The sequence below is a fragment of the Tachysurus fulvidraco genome, chromosome 2, assembly GCF_022655615.1.
Source record: "Tachysurus fulvidraco isolate hzauxx_2018 chromosome 2, HZAU_PFXX_2.0, whole genome shotgun sequence".
NCBI lineage: Eukaryota > Metazoa > Chordata > Actinopteri > Siluriformes > Bagridae > Tachysurus > Tachysurus fulvidraco.
Window position 1 is genome coordinate 37,660,680 of NC_062519.1, and position 25,933 is coordinate 37,686,612.

The 25,933-nt window shown below is 42.7% G+C and overlaps 1 protein-coding gene across 1 annotated transcript; it reads left to right on the plus strand.

Annotated features, from left to right (window-relative positions):
* The first annotated feature begins 119 nt into the window (after positions 1 to 119).
* Positions 120 to 21,235, plus strand: mmp15b (matrix metallopeptidase 15b). The gene is made up of 10 exons (XM_027153169.2): positions 120 to 879; positions 8,105 to 8,253; positions 8,773 to 8,895; positions 8,986 to 9,293; positions 11,510 to 11,671; positions 12,830 to 13,032; positions 14,865 to 15,003; positions 16,308 to 16,458; positions 16,611 to 16,729; positions 17,051 to 21,235. The coding sequence occupies exons 1-10, from the start codon at positions 769 to 771 to the stop codon at positions 17,518 to 17,520; spliced, it is 1,935 nt and encodes a 644-aa protein (XP_027008970.1). The 5' UTR covers positions 120 to 768; the 3' UTR covers positions 17,521 to 21,235.
* Positions 21,236 to 25,933: the final 4,698 nt, after the last annotated feature.

The window sequence follows — 25,933 nt, forward strand, 5'->3', positions numbered from 1 at the left end:
TCCTCCACACACACGCACACGCACACACACGCACACACACGCACACACACACACATACACGCACGCACACGCGCGCGCGCACACACACACACACACACACACACACACACACACACACACACACGTGGGTTAGATCCACGAGACCATCCTTGTCCTATCGTCCAGAAATTCTACAATTCCGTTACCCGCGTATGCACGTGAGACATAACCAGCGGCGAACAGCTGTACCTACTCTTGTGAACGGAACTGACGTCATGCACATGTTTTCAAGTCGGGGTTATTGTGTGTGTGTGTTTGTGTGAGTATGAGTGTGCGCCCGGCTTGATCAGGAGAAGGCGGGATCCGGATCTCCGCGCGCACCTCGAACTGACGTTGCGCTTGGACGTTACAGTAACTAAGGCTTGTGCGTGGAATAAACGCAGCGTGGACACACCCGCGGGATATGATCCCCACGAAACTTGTGCCAGAGAAGCGAACCTCTTTGCGTTTTGGGTCCAACCCCTTACAACTCGACTACACCTATTGCCTCCGGGCATTTAAACCTCTAGAGTGTCAGCTCGCGCACAAGAAACGTTTTTAGCATTTAATACTGGGAGTAGAGGAAAGGACAAGAGACCAGAGGACAGTGCACAGCTCCAGGGCAATGCACCTTCTCTAGACCTGAAGGTCTTTTTGCAAGTTTTCAACAAGGACACTCGAGATCATTGAGACTCATCATTGAGGATCTGGCATCCTACAAGATCAAAATATTGATCCAGAATTGTCAACATGGCATCATTGTGGCATGTGATGCTCTGGAGATGGACATTAGTTCCTTCATTCCTGCTGCTTTTTCTGTGTGGGACGCTCACATTTGGAGATGATGAGTTCAATTCAGAGGTAACTCTTTCTGTTTCTTAAGATTTCTTCTCCACTTGTTTTGTCCTGTTCTGAAATATTTCTGTTTTGTAATGTTCTATGCAATCATCTGTGTGAACAAGTGCCTAATACCAACAGAATTGTTGCTTTGTGTGCTTGTATTTTTCTATTAGATTTTTTTTTTACAGTGCATAGACTGTGTACTCTCCATGTCCACTCAAGGGTGCATTTTTTGTGCCCTTCTGGCAAATCTTTTCAGATTTTTACATAAAAATGCATATGCTGTATCCTTAATTAGCTTATAATTAGTAGATAATATGTATTTAAAATTATTTATTAGTATATACTATAGATACAAAACGTGTTCCCTTGATGTTACCACCCCACAAACCCCGGCAAAAGAACAAGTGCAGTTTGCTATCTTTATATCTGTGAGCATTAGAGAAATAAAAAGTGTATATGATTGTGCAATACAGTAACTAAGAAAAAGGAAGGCATGAAGGTGTGCACTAAGTTTTGTTTGTCCATGTGTGAGGGAGATAATGTCTGGACTTTACCCCAAGCTGCACCCACTCATGCTCAGTCTTTTCACTATAGTGCTTTTCAACAACCGGTTCAACATTTACAAAGCGTGTGTGTGTGTGTGTGTGAGTGTGTGTGTGTGTGTGTGTGTGTGTGTGTGAGTGTCTGTATCCTGTTTAGCCACACCTCTGCATCCATTTGTTTTGTCCTTTCTGTGTTTTCTGTCTTCACCGTGACAGAAACGTCTTATCTGGAGGACACTTAGATGTTCCGAAAGAGTGTGATTATGAAATTGTCTTTTAGACATGTGATCTGTTGCATTTATTTTTAATCACGGGTTTGGGAATAAATATTTTTTGCAAACATCCAGCTAAAAAACTAAAAAATGTCTTGTATCTCATGGTGGTGGCGTGTGAAGTGTGGGATTGTTCATGGTCTACCACCCTGTACATAAGAGGACTAGTGTGGTTCGCTCCCTGTCATTAGTGGCCTGGCTCACAGGCAGGGGAACTGACAGGAATACACAACCTAGTCACTCCAAACTCCCACAAGTGTGCAGACATCACTGTGAAATTGATTCAGTCAGACAATACTTGAACTCCCAATGAATGTCTACAAAAAATAGATTGTGACCGAAACACAAACACATCTTTTAGTTGACATCACTTTCCTGTACAGCATGTTGATGAGCTTCAATTTGAGAGTGACAGTGATGGAAGATGGCTTAATTAGTAGCTTGTGTCATACTCATACTAGACCTCTGTAATTTTTCCCGAGATGCCATGTATGGACTTCCTGCAATATGTTGATTCTCTTTGCAATGAGATTATTGGCAGGAAGAATGAGGTTTATTAATAGGGACTTTTTCCAGGTGTGCAAACATCTCTATGAGCTGACGGTCTGCTTCCTATCAGAGTTATGCTAGACGTGCACTTAGATAGCTGTCTAACTGCTTTTAGCAAATGGGGAAAAAATTTTAACAATTATACATTATGGTATTTTTCAACTTTATATGATCACGTTCATCGGACAGAGACACTGGGCTTAGACTAGGGTAGGGTGATGTGATGATAAGATATTGATAAAATTGATACAATGGGGCTTTTCTAAGTGAGTTTCTGAGCTTTTTTTTTTGGTTGCTCTTCTACTTGATACCGTTTATCTAATTCATCATAAATCTTTGGGTACTGGTGTCAGTTTTTAATTATGAAATCTTAATACACAATCGTGTACATGGAATTGCTCAAAAGCAAATCGGTTATGTTCCCCATCCCTGCTTCAGCATCTGTGTCTCTGAGCTTGAACATGAAAATGCTTAAGGGTGCAATCAAGAAAGAATAAACATCTGAAGCTGATTATGTCAGATTGGGAAAGAGTGAACTTTTTCACATTGATTCAGACAAGCCCATGTAGGCCACAGTGTTAATTCTGTAGTAAAGTGGGTTTATTCCGAGCATTGTGTGTTGAGCAAGAAGTGCAGGATTGCCTCAGTGACTGAGGATCTTAAAGGAATTATAAAGATGTGCCTGTTTACTTAAGCTGCCATAATGTCAATTTGGCTCTGCTAACTAAACAAACATTGCCCTGATTAAGTCTCCTGACAATGCCATGCAGGTCAAGCTTTCAGGATGTGCTGACAACCCCAGCAGGACGAGTCATCCCACCATGTCTGGCTTGCACAAAGCTGTGGATCAGACAAACCAAAAACTGGGGGAGGAAAAGGACCAGCTTAAAAGCCGTGCTAGAGTTATGTGAAGACGTCTCCTCTTTCATGGCTCCTGGAGCATTAGCGAATTCTTGGGCCGTGTGGCTATTGTCATTTTCACATAACCCCTAAAGGTCACATCTAAAGATAGGCTTGTGTCTCAGCTGTGTTGTCCACATCTCTCAATAAGTAAGAGACTTGATTACAATCACAATTAGCAGTTAAACCAAGACAGAATCTGCTTTGAAGTATTAACCTTTTGCTTTATAAGTCGTCTTAAGCAACGTCCTTGTTACCAGATGAAGTCAAGTTCTTGGCTTGCGTTAGTGTTAGAAAGGGAAAGGCCAGGGCAATGGTGGCTGCGAGTCTGCTTCAGACCTGCTCATTTCTGCTGCATGGTGATTAGTGAATGCAACAGCTGTTTTCAGAATCCACAAACAGAAACAGAGAGGGATGATTTGGGCTGCAGGGCTCCCAGGCAGCTGAGGAGCAACAATGACATGTTTTGTCTTCGGCCGACTGTATCTGAGAGAGATGCACAATAAAGAGGGAGCAGTGAGAGATGTAGGCAGGCTGGGAGGGTTTATGAGGTCTGTAGTACACAGGGAGCCGACTGTATCACTTCCTCAAGTCCAGTCTATGTCAATTTCTGCTGTTAACCCATACCTTGCCTTGCCATTCGCACTGGTTCAACCCAATGACCCTTGTTACCACTTTCAGTGCCTTTTTGGTTCATCTCCATCTCTGTCTGTTTATGGCCATTTCCATCAACTCATAATGGTCTTCAGAAGAGATGTTTCTTTAGACCGATTAAAACGACTGAAAAAAATTACATTTTTATTTCATTACTTTTAAAGCAGATAACTATCAGACGGAACTGGATGGGTACAAAGATGAATTTTTCTCTATGCATCAAATCACTCTTTAGTTTATTTAAATGAATCAAAGCATTCTTAATGCCCAAAAATATCTTTTGTCTCCTATTCTATGAATCCAACCCCCTAGAAATACACCACTCTTACCAACATGAGTATACAATGTAGGATTAGGGGTTTCCAAGCTTTGAGTATCAGTCAACAACTGATAAACACTTTTAACATCAGACATTATCATAAAGTAGAATTATAGGCATCGTCACAAAGTAGTTGTAGCTTTAGATTCCTGATGAACAAACAATAGTTGACCGCGGTGAAGAAAAAGTCCATAAGAGGACATGAGGAAAATCCTGAAGAGAAACAAGACTCAAGTAGGAATCTGTCCTCTTCTGGGTGACACCAGAGAGTCTGACACTCTGCAAGCTTCTGTGGCCAAGTCACATGCACTATGATAGCATGTGTTAAGATAGACTGTGTTATGATTCCATTTGCGTGATCTGTGTAACGTCAGTCCATATCACACGCATTTTATTGCACAGTATGAAATAGCCAAAATATCAGTAAATCGGTGGTTCCTGTTCCACCTGGCTTGGTCTTTTAACCTCATGGCTAAATAAGTCTATGTTGTGTTGGTATTAAAGAACCATCTCTTTACATCTGCTAAAAGCATGATCATATGTGGGATCAGGGCCCGGTCTCACAATCTAACATTCCCAGCTTTGTGTCATGGTGATAGTAGTGTCAGTTGTTGCTGGTCCTTGGCTCAGTATGAAGTCTGGCACTGCAATAACTTATTTATTTATTTATTTATTTATTTAAAATTAAGTTCTTTCTTCCTTCATGCTCCTTTTGCGTCTCTCTCTTGCGCTGTTTTTCCATGTTCCACTTGCTTTTTCACTTGATCTTGATTGCTCCCCCTCTCACTTAATGACCAGAAAGATGGCGTGCACCCAAGCCTCAGGAATAAAGGCGCTTTCCAGTCGTTACAGTTTTGGCTGACATTGTGCTGGACACACACACACACACACACACACACACACACACACACACACACACACACACACACACACACACACACACACACTGAATTAAAGTCATTTTACAGCACCCTGCTTTTGAAGGACCCGGTAATGCAAGTGACTCTTAAGGTCCTTTTGAAGGAATAACTGGCTCGCTGGCTCTCAGCTGCTGCTTGCTTTGTATGCACGGCAGAGGATCCTGTGATAGCACTGAAATGCATTCTCTACTTAAAAGCAGCCCTTTTTACATCTCCTTCTCAGAGCTGGAGTGCTGCTTTTATTCCACCTCCCTACCATAAATACCTATCAGAAATAATTCCCAGCGCTCTTGGGAGAGCCAGACAGAGAGGTGTGCTGAATAAAACCTGGGAATTAGTGCTCTTTTATAAGCCAGCATGGAGTCAGTATCATTGGCTTCCCACTGGGTCAGCAGGAGCCCCACACCCTCAGGGCTATGTAGCTCTCACACAGAACTTATCCATGAAGCAAGGTGTGTCCCACACAGCGTGGCTATTCATCATTCCCCCCAAAACCCAACCCCAAATCACACAGAAAGCACAGCGAGAAAGGAGACAAGCTGCTCCTGCTGTTCTGAATAGTTACCAAACTGCTATTTATAATACAAACATTCAGAATAAAAGCATTTTCTTCTGCACCTTTTACTGAGGTGGTACTTACTTTCAAGGGAATCTACTTACCTACATTCCTGCTTTATTCTAATTCCCTTATATTCATGTCTCAATGTGAAAGATACAGCTTTGGTACCTTTAATATGTAACATTGTAACCACAAGGAACAACAAGGAAAGGAACAATTTTGTAGGATTTTTGCGAGTGCAGAGTTCATAGTTCATTGTTTTACCAAAAAAAAAACAAAAACAAAACTGATCCATTGTGATTCAATCATTTATTTGCATAGAGTTCCTGTTTTTTTTTCCCGGGTCGACACAATGATATTTGACCCAATTTTTCTTTCGCAGACAAAAATGGAACGTTAAAAAATTTCAAGATGTCATCAGTTAAGATTGTTGGTCCTTGAACACATGATGGGATTTGCACACTGGTGTCCAATTGTGATTAAAGATTGTTGATATTGATTGATGGCATCACCCAAAGCTTGGCATTTTCTTGAATTGCAAATCTCTCATTAGAGGAGAGGCTCTTTATCAAATAATCTGACATGGAAGGCACATATTATCTCACAGTCCATTACAGAATCGTAGAAGACTTAACTGGGATCATTTTGCATTATGTGACAAGTAATTATCTTGACAAACTGCTGTAACGACACGGGGTAAATCTGATTTAATTAAGTTGAACTTTATTTATGAGTTTAAAGACAGGACCAGCAAAGGTGCTTCCAGTACATTAGAACTAAAACAATTTGATTAAAAGTAAGAACAATGTGAATTAAATCAGTCAAATCTATTCTGGATGGAAAGCAACAGTTAAACAGACAGACAGCCAGTCTGCCTTGGTGTGTGCTGGGTTTTGTGTGAGGAAGGGGGGAGAGGACGAGACGACTCCACACTCTAGAGGGCAGCTATGGGGGGTTTCCCTGCTGGCTGTGCCCAGAAACAGGGCCATCTATTCAGCTATCTACAAAACACAGAAGGGGTACAAAGGCCTGTCTCTTCTGGAGCCATGGAGAAGGAAAGCAAGTTCAGGCTAGATAACCATGCAGAAGCCCTGTTCCCAGTGCAGGAAAAGAGGGGTCATTATAAAGGAGGTGACCCCGAAAAAACCTCCCGAGTCCAGTGGGACATCTCCATTAACCTTGTGATAATTAAGGCCGGCTCATGCAGAGGTGGGACACAGGTCATAAAAATCACAAACCGAGTTTGAAGCAATGCACCTTTGTTGCTGCCCTGGTGGCTCCTCTGATTGGGTTTAGGTACAGCATTTTGGTGGTTAAATGTTCCATTACTTTTTTACCAATTCTAGTCTTTGGACGTCTTTTGAGAAAATGTTACATTAAAAATAGACTGAAGATATATTTTGAATATTCTGTATTTCAGAAAATATGTAATATAATTTAACAAAAAGTAATGGAAATTAATTCAAACCCAAGAGCACTTTGAGAATGGTTTGACAGAATAGTCCAGTGACTCAGTAGACAAGGAAATGCCTTTTTGTATATTTACTTTTCCATTAGTTTGAAAAAAACTAGTTTTGTTTAATTAGTTTAAAAAAAAAAGTAAATTGTGGTTTTAAACTTATACTGATTTATTGTCTGGTGTGTACTGTCATGAAGGAGGAAGTAATGAAAGCCAGAGATGTGTAACATAAACTCTATAAGTAGTTGTCAGTTGTTTGTACAGTTGTTGGTCGCTCTGATGTGTCCGGACACTGTTGTATGGAGGCAGGGCTGGCCCGGAAGGCCTAATTAGTATAACCACAGGGCAGGAATAATGACAAGGAAGTTTAATTATGTAATTTCACTAATTGTCTAATTGGGTCATGCCACCTACATTGCACTACAGAGTCAAATCAAGACTTTAATTCCACCATTATTTCCTATTATTACGATCACAAGACTCTTTTTGCCATTGGGAACACAAACTGTAACCGCTTATGCATCTGGCTACATTCGACCAGGCACCAAGTCATTACACCAAATGAACGATCTAATCTCGATGAACCTATCTAGCGGTCTAATCTCAATGAAACCATCTAGATTTTCTCTAGTTGTTCTGGGTATCCTATTAGTTAGGTTTATCATATTAATATACAGTTATCTTTCACTGCAAACTGTTCAGCTGGACAATCCTCATTGATTAATATGCACATGCACATTCTATAGAAGTATTTTTGTCTGGTGTTACATATTTGTTAAGCTGCATGTAAAACCACACACTGGCCTTCACTTTGGGTTCACTTGTAATATGACCTCCCCAGCTGGTGGTGGCTTTCCCTCAATCTGTAACCGCTTCTGCCATGACATTATCATCCAATCTGGAGCTATATTAAATATCTCAGCATAACAGGTGTGGCACAATTTGACTCTGTAATACAGTCCTCTCACGCACAATCTGGACTGCTGCTGTTTCAAGCTATTAAAATCTGTGGCACTTAATCTCGATGATCGTTGTGGTGTTAAATTTCTCTCTGTTTGACTTTTGTCAGTCCTGGCTCCGGATGTATGGATACCTCCCTCAGGCAAGTAGGCAGATGTCCACTATGCGATCGGCTCAAATCCTGTCTAATGCCATCAGTGACATGCAGAGATTCTACAGCCTGGAGGTCACAGGAGTGATGGATCCAGCAACTATCGAGTAAGATTCTAACAGCTTTTATTACTGTAATTAAAACTGTGCTGTTGGCTTGGCTACATAGGGTCCAATTCTTGTCTCTGGTGCTTCTCATTATTTTACCCCTAACCAGAGACAATCATTTACGTAAAGTATTTACTATAGCATTACTGCACAGCTCAGGGACATTAGAACTAGAATTGGTTTAGCATGGCTGGCTGATGGAACCAAGAAAAATGGTCTAAAAGTAATAAATCAAGGCTCACTTTGCCTCATAAAGACATCAAACGATCAGATGAAGCCCCTTGTAAGTCAAGTCATTATGAATGTTTACTACATTAAAAAAAAATTCTACTTGGTCCTTGTATCTTTGAGGACATCTTAAAGGATCCATGTTGAAACCTATAACAGTGTTTAACTATTAAAAATGCTTTAAAATATACAGCCTTTGATAGCTTAGAACCCTTGAGAATCTCTTTTATCCCAAGACTGTATTAAACTTAGAATTGTCCTGGTTGACCTTTTCCATTCTTCCTCTTTCAGAGCCATGCAGAGGCCTCGCTGTGGGGTTCCAGATAAATTTGGTGGACAAATCAAGACTAATGTTCGCAGGAAACGCTATGCCCTCACTGGCCACAAGTGGGACAATTCCCACTTGACCTTTAGGTATATATCGAGAAAAAAATTCCATACTTTCTGAAATGTGAGAGTATGAACCCAATCCTAAGATTGTTTTTTATTGTAATTCTCTTACAGTATACAGAACTATACTCCTAAGATTGGGGAGTACAACTCGTATGAAGCCATTCGTATGGCCTTCAAGGTGTGGGAGAAGGTAACACCTCTGACGTTCGAAGAAATTCCCTATCTGGAAGTCAAATATGGCCGGCGGAAGGAGCCTGACATCATGATCTTTTTTGCCACTGGTTACCACGGTGACAGCTCCCCATTTGATGGAGAGGGTGGTTTTTTGGCACATGCCTACTTCCCTGGTCCAGGGATGGGCGGTGACATGCACTTTGACTCAGACGAGCCATGGACAATTGGAAATGAGAATTTGCAAGGTGAGTCAGTACTTTTCAGAAATGCTTAAAAAGGTCCCTATAAACCATCTCAAAAGACCTCGACATTGTAATGTATGCTTACAATATACAAGTGACCTTACAAAATCCACACAATTACCTTTAGTATAGTATAGTAGAGTCCACTACAACAATGTGCAGAATTATCATTCTGCCCATTTTATGACTTCTGAGACATGCATACAAATTCCCCCCTATTATTTAACCCATGTGAATTTGTTTAGTTTGTCTTATTCTCCAGGCTGGTTTCGTTTTTCTCTTTACTATGATGTCTATAAAATTAGAAAATAGCCGAATGACATCACAAGAGTTCCCACTGCCAGCTCCCACATGCTGTGAGTGAGAGAAAGGACGGAGTTTATAAGCAGTGTTTTCAGCCTTGCTTATTCCTGACGCCTAAAGACTTGTGTATTCATTAGCCAGTTATTTTGTGCAGCACAGATGACTCGATTTCCATAAATCCATACTGGAAAATGGTGGCAAAATATCCCACGTGTGTGTGGTGTTTGTTGAAAACCATCAGAAATGTTCGTTTCAAGTAAGAGACAATAAGGGAACAATTTAATCCTGCCGTCCTGTTCAATGGTCAAGATTTGATTTTCTTCCAAAGCTTTTTGCATCTGACATGATCATCAGGATTACATCACAAAGACGTCTCTGTCTTTCCCCTCCTCTTTCCTTCCTTCATTTGGAGTCACATGACCGAGATAAAGTCAGACGAAAAAATTCTTTTGCTGTGAGGACTTTACTGAATACTTGCTGTACCCAACATCTTGGGAAGTACAGAACAGAGCTGAACTTTTGGTAATTAAGAGGTGCTGTCAGGAAGTGGGATTCTTATCAGCAAGAATTTGAATTGGCTCAGCATAATTATCATTCATGGGGAAGCACAACTCCATAGTACAACTTGAACATGGCTTCAAAAGGGGATTATATTTAACATGTGATTAAAGTAGGCAGATTCCATTGGCTTTACAGCCCACAGGGTTTCTTTTGTGGCCGATCGTCTCAGTCACTGTCACAGCTGTGCACCGTATTGTCTTGACACTGCATCATCGTTCTTGTTCCTTAGACAAAACCAGCTTTCAGTGGCAAATGTTTGACACACATCCGTGTCTACTGATCCTCAGTCTGTCAAAGACATCATTGATTTAGCAGCCTGTGGCCATTAGAACAGCCATTTAGCACTCCTCCTACATGTCGAAAGCCATTAGCTCTAATATCTTGGTGTCCCTGAAAATCCCTGAACAAGCATCTCTTCAGTGAGCTCATACATAAGTCCTATAAAGATGCTTAACACTCAGATCACACTGATGAACATGGAGGAAGTAATTACTCATAGATTTTTTTTTTCCTAATATCACTGAGGAATCACAGAGACCCATTTGCTCCGAATTAGGTTCACAAATCAAACTGACAGCAGCAAAATGGAGATGGAATATGATTCAAGGCGGTCAGAGAGTGCACTGCCTTTATAGACTTTTCTATAAATCATTACTGTCTTCACCATCTGTGTACAATGTCATCTTACAAATGTCCTACATCAAAACCACACACACACACACACACACACACACACACACACACACACACACACACACACACACACACACACACACACACACACACACAAATGCCGGCATGCCTGAATAAGAACACAGGATGCCCCGTTCCAAACCATTACTCCTCTCTCTGAACTCCAGCAGCGTGCCGTTTCACCCGAGGTCACGAAGACAACTGAGGTCTTAAACAAAGAGCAGTTTGAGTGCCTCCCTGTTTTTAACACCACTCTGTAACTGAAAGGCAAACACTTAGCCCTAACCCAAACAGAAATCTTGCACTTCTGGTCCAAGCACTCAGGTCCCACTATAGGAGGAGTTAGCTTTACTAGACCTCTCATCTGAGTAACATAACCTGCCTATACAGTTATAAAGGTGGACATGGAATCTAATCTGTATCATGAATCTCAAACATTACAACTTAATAATAACCTAATAATAGCTCCAAGTAAAGAATATTTTTAGCTGAGAGGCTTGTACTGCATCCATAAAGAGTCATTGTGTCACAATTAATCCTTTTATCGTCTCTACAGCACAGCAGTTTGTTCCGGCTTATCAACACACACCAAATTGCATTTCATTAAATTGATTTAATTTATATCTCTTTAGCTCTCCATCGATTTGTACCTTCCTTTGCAGGAAATGATCTGTTTCTGGTAGCAGTGCATGAGCTGGGTCATGCTCTAGGTCTGGAGCACTCCAATAATCCTTTGGCTATTATGGCTCCCTTCTACCAATGGATGGACACAGAGAACTTCCAGCTTCCAGAGGATGACCTCAAAGGCATCCAGCAGATCTATGGTAATCGAAATTCAATATTTTGTTATGTCAGATCCATTAAAAGAAATGGTTCCATCAGGTTCTCTAATGCAGGGGTTCTTAACTTCGTCTCTAGAGGACCATTGCCTTGACGATTCCCCTGCCTCACCACACCATAATAAAATTTTCAGTATTTGGTAGAAGCCCTTATCCAGAGCCACTTACATTTATCTGATTTATACAAATGAGCACTTAAGGGTTAATGGTCTTGCTCAAGGCCCAGCAGTGCAGCTAGGTGGTCCTGGGATTTGTACCCACACTCTTCCAATAAGTTGTCCAACCAAGCAGTCTGGACCACTGAGCAACTACTTCCTTATGTACCTTATAAAGACCATGCTCTAGATAGCATTTATCAAGCCCTCACTTGGATCAGATGGATCAGGAGCAAAGAAAGCTTGAATCTCAACAGAGCACCGAGCTTCCAGAACTGGATTCTTCGGTTTGTCTTTCTGGAGGAAGCTGTGTAAGTTAATGTAATACCTGTTAAGAAAGCCAGAACCATTGACTATCCAAACCTCCTTTGCGCTAACTGTATCTCGTAGAGTTTACAAACTGCTAATATACTGTACTTCTCCATAAGCTGGATCAGATGGGTATGGAAGAGGGAAAGCTTGAAACTAGACAGAGTAGTGCAACTCCACAACTGGATTCTTTTGTTTATCTTTTGGTGGGTATCTGTGAAAGTACCTTGTTTAGGAAGCTAGGACCATTAAACATCCTAGGAACCTTTGAACAAGCTTTAATGATGATCGTTTGATTCTATAGCTGCAACAGTAAAACACAACACCGTTTGATTTTGTAGTCACCACAGTTCATCTTATTGTCATTTGGAATGTTCCTCTTCATGCTGTTTAAGAGATGGTAGATTCTGTTTTATTGTAGTAGTGGTGATGCTGAGGGTAAAGTTAATTTGTATTTAGGTGGCTTGACTTTGAAACACAGATGTCTAGTAGGTCGTTGAAATTTTCTGCATCAGTGTAAGGTTTAAAGAATCTGGTAGGGGTTTTGTTTCCACAGCATGCCATATACCCGCTGTGTTACCACAGCTCTAGGTCTGTTTCCCATCATTTCCCATCTGTTTAACCATTTTGTTAAAAGGTTTATTTTGGTTTATTGCATATACTCATCGTTTTCCTGTAGGACCGCCTAACAGTTCCCCAACTCAGGCTCTTCCTACTGTGACCCCTCGCCGTCCCAACCAGCCTAGGACCCCACCAGGATCCCCACCACGTCGTCCAGACCGGCCACGCACCACTGACCGCCCGGATCAGTATGGCCCCAACATCTGCGAGGGCAACTTTGATACGGTCACTGTGCTCCGTGGAGAGATGTTTGTTTTCAAAGTAAGTTGGAGTCACTGAAATGTGTTACACAAATAATCTGAGTCTATGCTTATTGTGTGTTTGTGTGCAAGAATGAGTCTGATGTTGTTAATCTAGTGTGTAATATGATCTGACAAGCATGTAGTAAATTGTTAGCCGGTTAAGCAGCAAGGAAATTGGGTGAAAAATGAGACCCTGTTCTCCCAGTAGGACTTTGCTAGTCCTCTTCCACTGTCTCTAAATTCTCAGAGTAATAGCTCAAAAAGATTGCTGAGTTCCATCTGTTCCAGCTGCACCTGAGGACCAGGCAGAGGCTTCAGGCCTGGTCTCAATAAGCCTCCAGAGGTCTTGTGGCCTATAAAACCCCAATCCTGGGCTCAGTTATGGGCCATAAAAGACTAGTTCATGTATCCTTGGGATCTGGATCTGATCAGGAGAGCCACAGGATACAGGGGCACGTTATGGCCTTGATCTGAACGCATAACCAGAGCTAAGCTGTTCTGGGGCTTTAGCTGAGGATTCATCTGCTGTTTTGGATGTTCTTGGGTCAGATCATTCCATCATGTGATTTTTTTTTTCCCCTTTATGAAAGAAGATGCTATCTTATTTTGTCAGGCTGTCTTCCTCATACCTTTCCCTTATAATTAGAATGACAAGGATTAGTACATACGATCTTCTCTTTTTGTTTATAGAGCTCTCGCTTCTTTTTTGTTCTTTTTGCGAGTTTGTTTATTAAGAGTATTAAGTATTAAGAGTATTTCTTCTGTAGCTATAGATTAAACAGTGAGGCAAGTCATTATTTTTCACAAATAAATTCTGGTCATGATCTTTTTGGTCAGTCAGGAAGTTCTGCTGTTTGCTCTTAACATTAAGTAGTTATGTTAGATGGCTGTTGTATGAGTCTCAGTCCAAGTCCAACTTCATCATCTGTTCTTAGCTTTGCATCGTATAAAGAAATGTGAGGAAAATCCCCCTATAAAGGTTTGTGTGATTTCCTGGGGCATAAGCTTCTAACACGTTTTCTCCTTTACATAATTAGCCTTTTATAAGGCCAGTAACACAAATGAAAGCTGGTATCCAACATGTGACCAGCCAAACCAAAACCTAATTTAACAGAATATTCCAGCCGATTTTTTATTTTGCAGTTGGCTATGACTTGGTTATAATCTCTTGTACTGGATTTAGATGAGTTTGACCAGCTGAGTTACATTTGCAAAGCTCAGTGTAGATTTGCAAAAGATATGAATGCAAGGAGGATAAATCATTTACTGTTTACACTTAATAAAACACAGATCTGTGCTTTCAGCGAGCCTCGGAAGGGAGTTCTAATGTGAAGTGCATTTTATGGGTGAAAAGTGTCTTGGAGAGCTGTGTTTGGAAAGAAAGAAGTGTTGTCTGGTCTCATGGAAGGATGGGTTAAATTTAGATCCTGCTAGCTGAAAGCTTGGCCGTAAATTTAGGAGTATTAACTTGCTTGTTGGTGTGGGTCATGAGTGTGTAGCCTGTTATCTTTAGATCGATGTGTTGAACAGGTAGACAGCCTTTGAGTTTAGATTTTACTTGTTTAGTTTATTCATTCATTGAATGCATGTGAGGAAATCTTCAGCGTTTCAAGGCCGCCTTGCTAAGACCTAGAGTTTGTAGGTATTTCAACAAGGAAATTCCATGTGCTATTCCTTTACTGCTTAGAGAGCAACTACTGTAGCTGTTGCTTGGGATACAAAATCTATAACCCAACCATGCATCAGACTTGGAAATACAGCAGTGTTTATCAGTGGAGGCTGAGAGGACCTTTAATAAGCACAAAGAAAACTTAATAAACATTCTCTGTTGTAATGTTTTTGCTCCTCTAGGGTCGCTGGTTCTGGAGGGTCCGAAGAAACCGAGTACTGGATAACTACCCCATGCCCATTGGCCACTTTTGGAGAGGACTTCCAGGAGATATTGATGCAGCATATGAGAGACACGATGGCAGATTTGTCTTTTTCAAAGGTATGTTTTTGCCCATCTAGGTCCATGCTATGGAAAAGCCTATTTTGGGTGTGTGTATGCATTTTTATGTATATAGAAAGCCTGCCGATTTGTTGCCAGTTTGTCAGTGTATGTCATACTTAATGGAGGATTATTTCCTGACAGCTCCATTGGAGTTTGTCTTTTAGTAAAGAAACTGGTTTCCCTTAGTAACTATTCATTTTTGTCTGATGGATTTTACAGGTATAGTTAGCGAAAGGATAAAAGTTCCCTAAGAAGTGAAGCCCCCAGTTAGGACACTGTCAGAATTTTATTGCAGTGTCCAAGTAACTTATAGATTGGTACTAAAATCCTTATGAGAGTGCTTTAGTTATTGCCATTTTACCTCTTGTTGCCCTTAACAGTTGCCTGGGCAGCAAAGCACTGGTACAAACAGTGAAATGTTTAACTTACTTTTGCATTGTGCTCTTATTTTTTTATTACTTCATTAAGCTGAAATCGAAAAAAACGGCTTTGGCAGTAGCTTTGCCTTAACTGATTTTCCTGCAATCTGCATTTGTAGACAAGAAATTTTCTATTTAAACTTCCTGTAATTTATGACTACTTTTTTTTGGTACTCTGCTTGTCCTGTTGACCATCGCGGTCAAGATAAAGTTATGATTAATTTCAATGATAAACAAAAAGGGGGAGGGATGTTGGGGAGAGAAGGAACTAAAGTGAGTGTGAATTTTTTTTCTGAAAAGAAATTTGGAAAACATCTGTAGGCCAAGTGATGTCATTGGCAAGGTCTTCTTAAGTTTGGACGCTTGCCATCGGAAAGAAACCGGGGGACCAGAAAACTTGGACGGCAAGAACTGTTATATTTTGAGGCGCGGCTGTTGCATCAGCCAGTGGTTCCTCCAGATGCTGACTGCAGAGTTTGCAATTTTTCAGAATGAGAATAAGGAAACAAACCTCGTCGGTGGATGGTGCCACTGTGTCTGCCGTACTATAAAATAATAATAATAATAATAAAAACGCTTCAGTTTGATTGTTTAATCAACTCTGATTTCGAGTAGTGTTCTGTTCTGTCATCTAGATTTTTTTTAATCAAACCCAAACTGTTGCTGACTCTTTCTGTGTTGTCATCTGCTTTGGTTATTTTTGTTTGCAGCAAATTCAATATGTTAAATGAAAAATGGGGTTTTTTGCAAGTTTCTGTAGGTTTTCCTAACTGATTGCAGAAGTAAGGCAGAGGGAATTTCCTTTTGTTTTAAACTCTTGCATATTTATGATTTTCCATTCTTACCACATCTTGTTGTTCTCCTCTTCCCTGATCTGTTCAGGGGATCGGTTCTGGATTTTCCGGGAGGCGAACCTGGAGCCGGGCTATCCTCAGGAGCTGGTAGATTATGGCCGGGACATTCCTTATGACAAGATAGAGACAGCAATCTGGTGGGAACCTTCAGGCTACACCTACCTATTTAAGGGAGACCGGTAAGCAGTGGGTCCTGTCTGTGGTCAACTTTCAAAGTTTCAATATATATTTATATTACTTTATTAAAAGCATTTAGAGTATCTCAAATGATTCCAATACTCTTAAAGTACCCAGTAAGCAGTTAGTGTATTTGCTAATTCCTTCCTTTTAGGTACTGGCGTTTTAATGAGCAGTCACGCTCAGTGGACCGAGACTACCCTAAACCAATCAGTGTTTGGGATACGTCAGTACCCATATCTCCTAAGGGAGCTTTCCTCGGTGATGATGGAGGTGAGTGGTGGGGCAGGAGGTGCAGGAAAATGCCAGAAACCTCAATCTAGTGAAGAGGGAAAGAGGTGGGGGACAAATGGGATCAGGGAAATTAGCTGAGAGTGAGGGAAAGAATGACATCACTGCAAGAAAAAGATTCTCTGCCTTTGTCCTGTCTGGTCTCTTGCACATAAAAATTGAAAACATTATCACTAAGATTCAGTTTTCATTCATTGCAATTTATCTTCTCTGATCCAATTTGGCAAATAATATCAAATAGATGTGATAAGCTCCTGTTTCCTTGCTGTATGCCTTTGTTTAACATCCTGTTTCCCTCTGCAGCTTACACATACTTCTACAAAGGCAGCAAGTATTGGAAATTTGATAACCACCGGATGAAGAGTGAGCCTGGATATCCCAAATCCATCTTAAGAGACTTCATGGGTTGCAACGTCGACCTGGATCCCGACCGAGATACAGACGTAGACCCAGGACGGAAGTGGCCTGACAGACCGCCCTTCAACCCGGACGCAGGCCGGGACAAGGACAAGGAGAAAAAAAAGGACAAGGATCAAGATCGCACCAACGACGTGGACACCAAGGACGCGACGGAAAAAGAGACGAACGACGTGGACGTGGTGCTGAAGATAGACGAAACAGAACGCACCATGATGATCATCATGGTGACTGTGCCGCTGGTCCTGGTGCTGTGCATCCTGGTGCTGATCTATGCCATCATCAACACACTGCAGAGGAAAGGGGCACCCAAGTACTTTGTGCACTGCAAGCGATCCCTGCAGGACTGGGTTTAACTTGGACTCTTAGGTTCCAACTCTGACCTCTGAACCCTTGACCTCGCTTCCCTTTCATCCATGTCGTTTTTTCATCTTCCTAATATATTTACATTGCACACACACACACACACCCCTTATACTCTGTTATCCCATGGTGCTGTCCTAATGCATTGACTGTAGTCTATTTATATGAGAGTTTGCACATTTATTATTGTTATTTTCTTTCAATTCATTTCATTTTGGTTTTTTCCCCCCCCTCTCTTTTAATTCAATTGTACACATTTCTTTTTATCTCTGAATAAGAAACTTTTTTCATTGTGCTATAAGAAACTGCCATACAGGTTAGGACGCATACTCTTGATGTGAAAAATACAAGAGAAATCTGCAGCATGTGCAGTACAAAAAAAACAAAAAAAAACAAAGGGAAGAAAAGGTGTGAGATCTAAATAACTGCTCCCTTTTACTCAGGATTCAGCCATCATCTATTAACTGAGTTGAGAAGCCAAGCGGGGGAAAAAACCTGTTGTAGAAAACAATTTGTTTTTAACACGGCCGGTCATATAGAGCTCTACTTGAGGCACGCTTGCCAACGATGAAGAAAATCCCATGTGTTTTATTGCCTTAGTAAAAGCACCCATGCTTTTGTTTTAACAAAGGTGCCTTGGTCTCGCCAGCCAAATACCTTCCTGTAGTTTTACTCCTATAGGAGGATCCCCTTGATCTCCCTCGCGTGTTGCTTTCTCTATGATCTTAAGATACAGTTTGACCACAATATTTTATTGTTAGTGGAGTGTAGCTCACATGGTGCTTTTCCTTTAGGACAAAACAAGGCAGCGTACTGTGAAACCACACTGCAGGGGGACGGGAGGGAACATTTGAGGTACTGGATGCTGAAGGAGGTCGTTTTTTTTGTTGTTGTTTTTTTCTTTTTTGTGATCTAGGAACCATTAGCCAAGTGTAGGCTTGCTTTAAACAATATAATCAGACGCATACAAAAAAAAAGGCTTATAAAAAACACCACTAGTATACTGTATACCACTTGAGAGGACCAATTGAAAAATAAATAGAAGGTATTTGCGTTTCTCGAGCTGCAGTCATAATTAAAGGCCTTGCTGGGCCTCTTTCTCTGCCCTGTTACAGGCTGTTAGATAATCCTCTCATTTTAAAAACAGCAGGTGGGCCAAAACATTGCTAACCTCCCACCAGGGTAACATGAGGCCTTCTGCACCTAAGAAATCCTACTCTGATCTGCTGAAGCATGTAGAAAGCACGAGTAAGCAACAGAGAAGTAGAGAGAGAGAGAGAAAATGTGTGATAGTTCAAAGGGATGTTGTTCAGCTGTGGAAACCTTATCTGCCGTTGGAAGAAGCTTACAGTGTTTTGCTACAGAGACAACTTTACTATGTACACATTTCAAGGGTGGTGCAGAGAAGCTTGGGCTGTGAGTATATCCTTCTGAGGCCAGCACGGAAGAGGATGGAGCAGATCCTCATATGGGAGCAGGCTGGCATATGTTCATGGCATCTACTCTGCCACTGGTTATTTCTGAACCACATATTTTTGAATGGGAAACAGGATCTTGCTGCTGGCATTCGGTCTCCGTCCGTTCAGCAGCCATGAGCTGGATCTGGATTTGACATATGGCTTGTACTCCTTAAGATTCAAACTGAAATTGATTTTGAGTGAAGGTTGAGCAGCATATGATTGTTTTAAATTGAAAACTTTTACCAGAAAGCGATTTGCTAGCATAACCTCAAAGCAGCAATTCACTTTAATTCATTCATTGCACTTTTTTCCCCTTTTTTCTTTTTTTGGAGAAACAAAGCAGCCCTGTGCCAGTTTAGAAAGTTTCCGTGTTCACAAAGGCACAGAGGATGGCGTAGATTAGAGAAGGAAAGTGAGTGGTACTATAAATATTGCCTTGTCGGGCAAGGTTGACTCGTGACCACTTTCATAAATATTATGGAGAGACTGGAGGAGACGGAGGACAGTCATGACTTGAATGCCGTCGCTGATGGAGGCAGTTCAGCTCCCTTGCCAGGCAGTACCCTTCCCCCTCCATTTGAAGAGAGAGTTAATCAGAGATAAAAGCTGTTCCTCCTCTCCTCTCCTCTCCTCTCCTCTCCTCTCCTCTCCTCTCCTCTCCTCTCTCCTCTGTCCCCTCCTCCTCAGATCAATGAAGAATATACAGACATGCTGATGGGGATCCAAAATTCGAGTCTTCACTCTCAACCCCAACGTGCTCCCATCTTAACAGGCGTTTACTTGCTGCTCCGTACCTTTTGTGGCCTTGCTTCGAGAGACCTTCTGGCTGTTTTGGTGTCCTAGCTGATTAATGTTATCTCTGTGTTTGCTTAGGCAATCGAAACCAAATGCTCTGTCAAGGCCTTTTAAAGTGAACTTGCCCAGTAAACACACTGCTCATGTGAACGGTTCACAGAAGAAAGGCTCGCTTTAGATCTTTAACCTTTAATCACACATCTTTCCTGAAGCTAGACCTAGCTGCAGGAGTACACTGAGCATGATCTGAATCCTTAATCATTTACATGGTGGAGATGAAACATGACTGATTATGCTGGAGAATAGCTAATAGATAATCAAAGTCTGTGTAATGAGAATGAGAATGTTAGTATCCATGCTTCATTCTCCCACTCATGTCAACTCCTGTAGTTTGGTGCAAATAACAATGGACCCTCTTACTTCAGGCATTATTGTCCTGCATAGTACTCATTCTGGCCAACAGGAAGAAAGTCTGGGCTTTAGGCCAAATCCAGGAAGCACCCTCCCACTATCACTCACTCTTGCATAGCATTCGTAAAGTCATTGTGGGATTTAGTAAAATATTTCCTGAAGTTGTAGCTCAGTGATTTTGTTTTTAAGCTTTTTTTTGTATTTTTGTATTTTTTTTTTTTTGCAGCATTATATTTCTATATTTCTGCAAAACGGATCTCCACAAAATAACATCATTTAAAGTCTGTCACATTTTTCTCACACTGTCTTCTGATTTCTGCATGAAACATGAGTAGATCTCTGTTATTCATCTGTCCTGCTCATTTCTTTAATCCCATACTGTAATTGCTAAACAGAAAAAAAAAATCTGAAATCTGTCATATTTTAACTGTAGCCTTGACAGTGTCAGGATTTTAGTCCGTATTAGGCCATTTGTGTCTGGACTGAGAATAATTTACTGTAGTTGTTAATCTACACTTTGACAGACGTCTGTTCCTCTATCACTGTATCGCAAAGCATCTCACTTTACCCCATGAGCCAAGTGTCATGCCTTTTAACAAAGCAAATCCATGCACAGACTGAAAAATTAATCAAATCAGGTAAAGACATAAACGGCTCACTCGTGTTGCTAAAGCAATGTCATGACAATGTTGTGCAACTTATATTGTGCTGCAATTATTTTTGGAAAAAAAAAAAAACCTCATGTTTATTAATAATGATTAAATGTATGATACTATTTTTGTGGTTTCGGTTCAATTGATTGATTTCCTGTTCAATTGATCGATATCTTATTTGAACTTAATTGGTTGTTTTTGAAATTGTAAATATTGTAGGACTTTTTTACGTTGTTAATAACATTCCGGTTTTGTGTTTTTATTTTGTTTTCCGATGTAGAAACTGAAGATTTTATACATTTGTGTTGTTTGTTGATCACATCTGTTGAGTGTCTCTAATTATCCATGCTGGACATGTAAACAATAATAAATAAATGATCTGAATATGACATACAGTCTGGTTTTAGTTTTCTTGGTTTTATTACGTTTGTGTTGAACACAGTTTTCTCCATAGTAATTAATGATAAAGGGATTCGACTACCTCATATACAATGGATAAATAAAGTCTGCACATTTAAAATGGCAGGTCATTTTTTTTCATAATGCAAAAAAATCCACCTTCGGTGTGAAAAACTGCAGAACTGCAAGTTGGGGGTGTGGCTGTGTTCAGAATGAACCAATCACATTGGATCTCATCTTTAAAAGTAATTATCATACCGCTGTCATCAATCAAATGATTCTGATTAACCTGTTCTTTAAGATCAGCTGTTTCTCTAGGATTTTCTTTACGTCTTTTTGGTTTTGCCCAACATGTGCTCAACCTTTCTCATTAAAAAACAACCAAACTCAATTAAATCACATCAAATCATGTGGCAAAATGTTTTATGGTTGGATGAGACAAACTGCAAAAGGTATACCGATTTCATAATTCCATATTACCAAAAAACGTCTCTTGGTTACGACCGTAACCCTAGTTCCCTGAGGAACGGGACGCTGCGTCGACACGCTATGGGAACGCCCTCTGTGTGACCGCGCTCTGAACCACGTGTGTAATCTGACCGATAGGCTTTGGAACGTGACATCATCGGCGGGTGACGTCGCGTAAACAGGAAGCTACAAATGGCTGCGAGATAGACAAGACACTAGCTCCTGTGAGAGAAGGTAAGCGCCGCAGGGATGCAGGGAGTGTGGCACGGAGACGCAGCGTCTCGTTCCTCAGGGAACTAGGGTTACGGTAACCTAGAGACGTTCCCTTTCGGAACTCGAGCTGCGTCGAAACGCTATGGGAACGAGTGTCCAATCACGCCACACTGACCAGACCCTACTTAGAGAGTGAGGGCCTCGGCACCTGCACATAGGACAGAGGAGCCCGGGGTGGCTCTGAGGTCAAGGACATAGAACCCGACAAAGGTCAGCAGGGTGGACCAACCCGCAGCGTCACAGATGTCTTGGAGTGCCACTCCAGCGGACCAGGCCGTAGAGGCCGCCACACTCCGGATGGAGTGAGCTCAGACCCCGAACGGTGCAGGGAAGCCAGAGGGCTTGGGAGCCGACAATCGCATCCACTATCCATCTGCTCAACGTCTGCACAGCGGCCAGGAAACCCTTCCAGTTAGGGCCGTAGCAGACGAGCAGCTGCACCGATTCTCTCCATGGACTCGTCCTGCGGAGGTAAGTGACCAGTGCTTGCACTGGACACAATCGGTTCTGTCGCTCCTGTTCGGGGGCTGTAAATGGAGGAAGCTCTGGAGCGGAGAAAGGTCTCTCCTACCTCGGTAGAGAGACCAGCCGCTATGAACTGTGCTCCCTCAGGGGCCACAGCCACAGCCTCCACAGCTCTGGGCGGGGGTGCACCAGGGTTCCGCCCGCCTGTGAGAGGAGATCCCTCCTAGGAGGAATTTCCCACGGAGGGCCCTCGAGTAGGGACACCAGATCCGCAAACCATGGCTTGCCCAGCCATCGAGGTGCTACAAGGAGGAGACGAACTCCATCCCGGTGAACTCTCTCCAGAACTCCAGGGAGCAGTGCAATTGGAGGAAAGGCGTACAGGCGTAGCCTCGGCCACGACTGCACCATGGCATCCAGACCTAACGGGGCTGGGTGAGAGAGAGAGAGAACCAGAGGGGACAGTGCGAGGTTTCCCGGGTCGCAAACAGATCCACCTGGGCTCTGTAGAACCTCCGCCATATGAACTCCACCACCTCGGGGTGGAGACGCCATTCCCCAGGCCTCGGCCCCTGCCTCGACAGGGCATCTGCTCTGACATTCAACCGTCCCGGGATATAAATGGCCCTCAAAGAGAGGAGTCTGTCCCGAGACCACAAGAGGACCGCTCGTGCTAACTTGTACAAAGGGCTAGATCAGAGGCCCCCTTGGTGGTTGATGTAGGAGACCACCGCAGTATTGTTCGTGCGGACCAATAAATGGCGATCTCTCAGGTCTGGGAGGAAGTGTTTTAAGCCAAAAAACACCGCCATCATCTCCAGGCAATTTATGTGCCACGAGAGACGTGGACCACTCCACAGACCTTGGGCAGAGTGGCCACTCATGACCGCACCCCACCCCGTGAGGGAGGCGTCCGTCGTTAGCGTCACGCGGCGACATGGAGCCCCCAACACGGGGCCTTGGGACAGAAACATTCGGTCTTTCCAAACATCCAAGGCTCGAAGGGCACGCCGCGAGACCTTGATGGAACGATATGGGTTTCCCCTAAGAGAAAACCCCCTGCCCCGGAGCCACCACTGGAGGGGCCTCATGTGCAGGAGGCCGAGCGGGATTACGCTGGACGCCGCAGCCATGAGCCCTAGCAGCCTCTGGAACCGCTTCACAGTGAGTGGCTGGCCTTCCCGCACTCTCCTGACTGAGGTGAAGATGACTTCGACCCGAGCAGGTGACAACCGTGCCTGCATCCGGGCCGAGTCCCAGATCACGCCCAAAAAGGTGGTTCTCTGTGCTGGAGAGAGCACGCTTTTGCTGGCGTTTAGCCGAAACCCAAGCACCTTCATGCAGGCGAGGACAACATCTCGATGACGCAATGCCTGGCACTCCGACATGTAATGCTGCGCTGCTCGCACCGGGAGAAGAAGCAGCCATCGGGCCTGCTTCTCCGCGAGAGCCGGAGCTCGATTCAGCAGACGAGGCTGAAGAGGACTCATCCGCCTCCAATCCAGCTGCTAAATCGGCCTGCGAGCCCCACGAGCGCCGGCGCCGCTTTGCCTCGGCAAGAGCGGGACCGGAGCCGCGAGGGAGAGCACTCTTCTCAAAGAGCGCTCTCCGGGAGCAAAGCGTGCGCATAGCCATGCGGCTGCAATGTGAGCAATCGACTCCCACGAGAGCCGATTGTGCATGCTCCACTCCCAAGCAAACAACACATCGATCGTGCGAATCCTTCCCGGTAATAAAACGGGGACACGGAAAAACACACTTTCGGAAGTTCTGTCTGCTAGCCATCACTCGAACAGAAAAACACAGTACCAGAAAACAGCGCTTACCTGAACGAGCAGAAGCTAGCGTCTTGTCCATCTCGCAGCCATTTGTAGCTTCCTGTTTACACGACGTCACCCGCCGATGACATCACGTTCCAAAGCCTATTGGTCAGATTACACACGTGGTTCAGAGCGCGGTCACGCAGAGGGCGTTCCCATAGCGTTTCGACGCAGCTCGAGTTCCGAAAGGGAACTACACATACCCACAGTGAAGAATGGTATTGGCAGCATTATATTTTAGAGACATATTTTTCTGTTCTGTAGGTGGGGAGAATCATGAATAGCTACAAGTACCAGTTGGCTTCTGTTCAACACATTCAGCTGTCTGCTACTAAGGCTAAGATGAAGAGCAATTTCCCCTCTCAGCACGACAACGTTGAATTTTACCGTTTTCAGCTTATAAATTTAAAGAAAAAGTGAGTGTATGCTATATTCGACCTTTTATCCTGTTCTATTAGAAGAGGTATTCTAACCACACAGTTTCACCTTCACATCATATCTCTTTGTACAAGTATGCACAGTGCAGTACTCCCATTACGCTGATAACACGAGAGCATACTGTGTGTACTGTAACAGATCTCTCATCATCACCCTCCATGATTCCCATCCCCCTCTCAAAGCTCTGAAGTGAGCCCAGGGTCTCTGCGTTGGGCTGTACTTCCTGTCCCTCAGGAAAGAGCAGGACCTTGTGGGCCATGGGAGACTGGGCGTGATATTTATAGAGGCTCACTGTAGGACAAAGGAGTAGAGAGAGGAGGAAGTCTGTGATAAAGTCTATGAAATTGCAGGTGCTATAGTGTATATGGCTTGAAACACAAGTAAGTCCACTTCACAAAGTCACTTTACATCAGCATGGAAGGCCAATATCCAAATCACTTGGCACAACATGTGGAAAAAAGGCCTGAATATTTAGTCATCTGGCTCACAGCTAAAAACACCTCCCATTGCTTTTTTTTAGCTTCAGAACTGCTGCATTTTAATCACTCCCCGTTCTCCACCTGGGCTCTGTTAAACAAACCCACTTAGCACCTGCCCATCCCCAGGGAACCAGCAAACCACTATGAGCTAACCACAGCAAGGAAAACACTTGCCTGGCACATCACTCTGACGTTCCCCTCTCACTACGCCATTTCTTATTTACTTGATCTTTTTCATTTGGCTTTTCTTGGAGGATGAAGTCATTGTTTAAAGTGTAAAATGTGCGGTTTCAGTGTGTTTGTTTGGATATTAGAGGAGGACAGTGAGGAGTGGGTGTGCAGTGACTTGGCTAATGTTTGCTAACAGCCCATTCTCTGAAATGAGTAATTGTCTAACAAAAAAAACATTCTAGCAAGCGCATTCTTTGTTCAAATTTGCATGCTTGTTTCCTGTACAAACCTGTTTTTAGTTCAGACAGTGAAGAAACTGAACTTTAATACCGTGTACATGTCAGGACAGGGCACATGCTTAAAACCAGCAGCTAGAACTGAAACATGCTGAATTTGTACATTCTTTTTGAAGCATTTTTGCATCAGCAATGTGGAAATCATTTTGTTTTTGTATTATTCAACCGAGGGGTTAAGATCAATGTACAAGAAAGAGCATGAGAAATAATCATAGTCCTGAATTTACTTTACTTTTCTTTGCACTGCTCAATATTGTGGGGCACGGTGGCTTAGTGGG